Source organism: Impatiens glandulifera, chromosome 4 (assembly GCF_907164915.1).
Source record: "Impatiens glandulifera chromosome 4, dImpGla2.1, whole genome shotgun sequence".
Taxonomy (NCBI): Eukaryota; Viridiplantae; Streptophyta; class Magnoliopsida; order Ericales; family Balsaminaceae; genus Impatiens; species Impatiens glandulifera.
In genome coordinates, this window is record NC_061865.1 from 40,948,059 (window position 1) to 40,948,845 (window position 787).

Here is a 787-nt window from a genome sequence, read left to right on the forward strand (position 1 = left end):
ATGGGACAGCGCATTCTCGAACATATCAGTAACATCCAATTCAATGAAAGAACAGATGTACATCGATGGAAAATTGAGGAAAATGGGAAGATGATTTCAAGCAAAATGTGGAATACCATCCGGGAGAAGGAGCAAATAGTAGATTGGGTTGATCTGGTCTGGTCATCAAAAGTCATCCCCATCCTAAGACACCAATTTATCCTATGGCTTGCATTTAAGGAAATGCTAAACACAAGAGATCGAGTAAAGAAGTATATGGAGATCCTGGTTACAAGTTGTTTGCTATATGAAGGAAATGAAGAAACAACTGATCACGTATTTGGTTGTTTTCCTTTTGCATCGAATCTATAGAAGAAATTTACCATAAGCATTAAAAGGGCTAGCTTGCCTACGGAATGGAAAGTGATCAAAAAGGAAACCATACTTAAAGCAAAGGGGAAAAGCTTTAGGTCAAGTGTTTTTAAAAACGGCTTCTGTACAATAGTCTACCACATTTGGCGAGAAAGGAACGCAAGGGTGCACTCGAGAATAAAAAGAAGTGTAGAGGAGACATGAGAAGACATTGTATTTGACAACAACACAAATTTACAAATGCTGAGACGAGTACCCATGACTGAGCAAAACTAGACACTAAGTTGGAACTGGAAAATCACATTCAAAGAAGTCATGATAACGAAAAAAAATTTAGTTAGAGAAACATTGTCAATTGTTTGTGTGTTGTGAAATTCATTTGCTCTTAGACTGTTTCGAACTAAATTTTCCTAGGCTTGTCTAGGAAAATACATAA

General features: G+C 36.8%; 1 protein-coding gene across 1 annotated transcript; it reads left to right on the forward strand.

The window, feature by feature from the left end:
• On the forward strand, positions 1 to 351 carry LOC124935136. The gene has a single exon (XM_047475593.1). The coding sequence runs from the start codon at positions 1 to 3 to the stop codon at positions 349 to 351; it is 351 nt and encodes a 116-aa protein (XP_047331549.1).
• Positions 352 to 787: the final 436 nt, after the last annotated feature.

Bases quoted from the DNA above. Each gene is read 5' to 3' on its own strand.
- LOC124935136 (XM_047475593.1), top strand. From the start codon at position 1: ATGGGACAGCGCATTCTCGAACATATCAGTAACATCCAATTCAATGAA.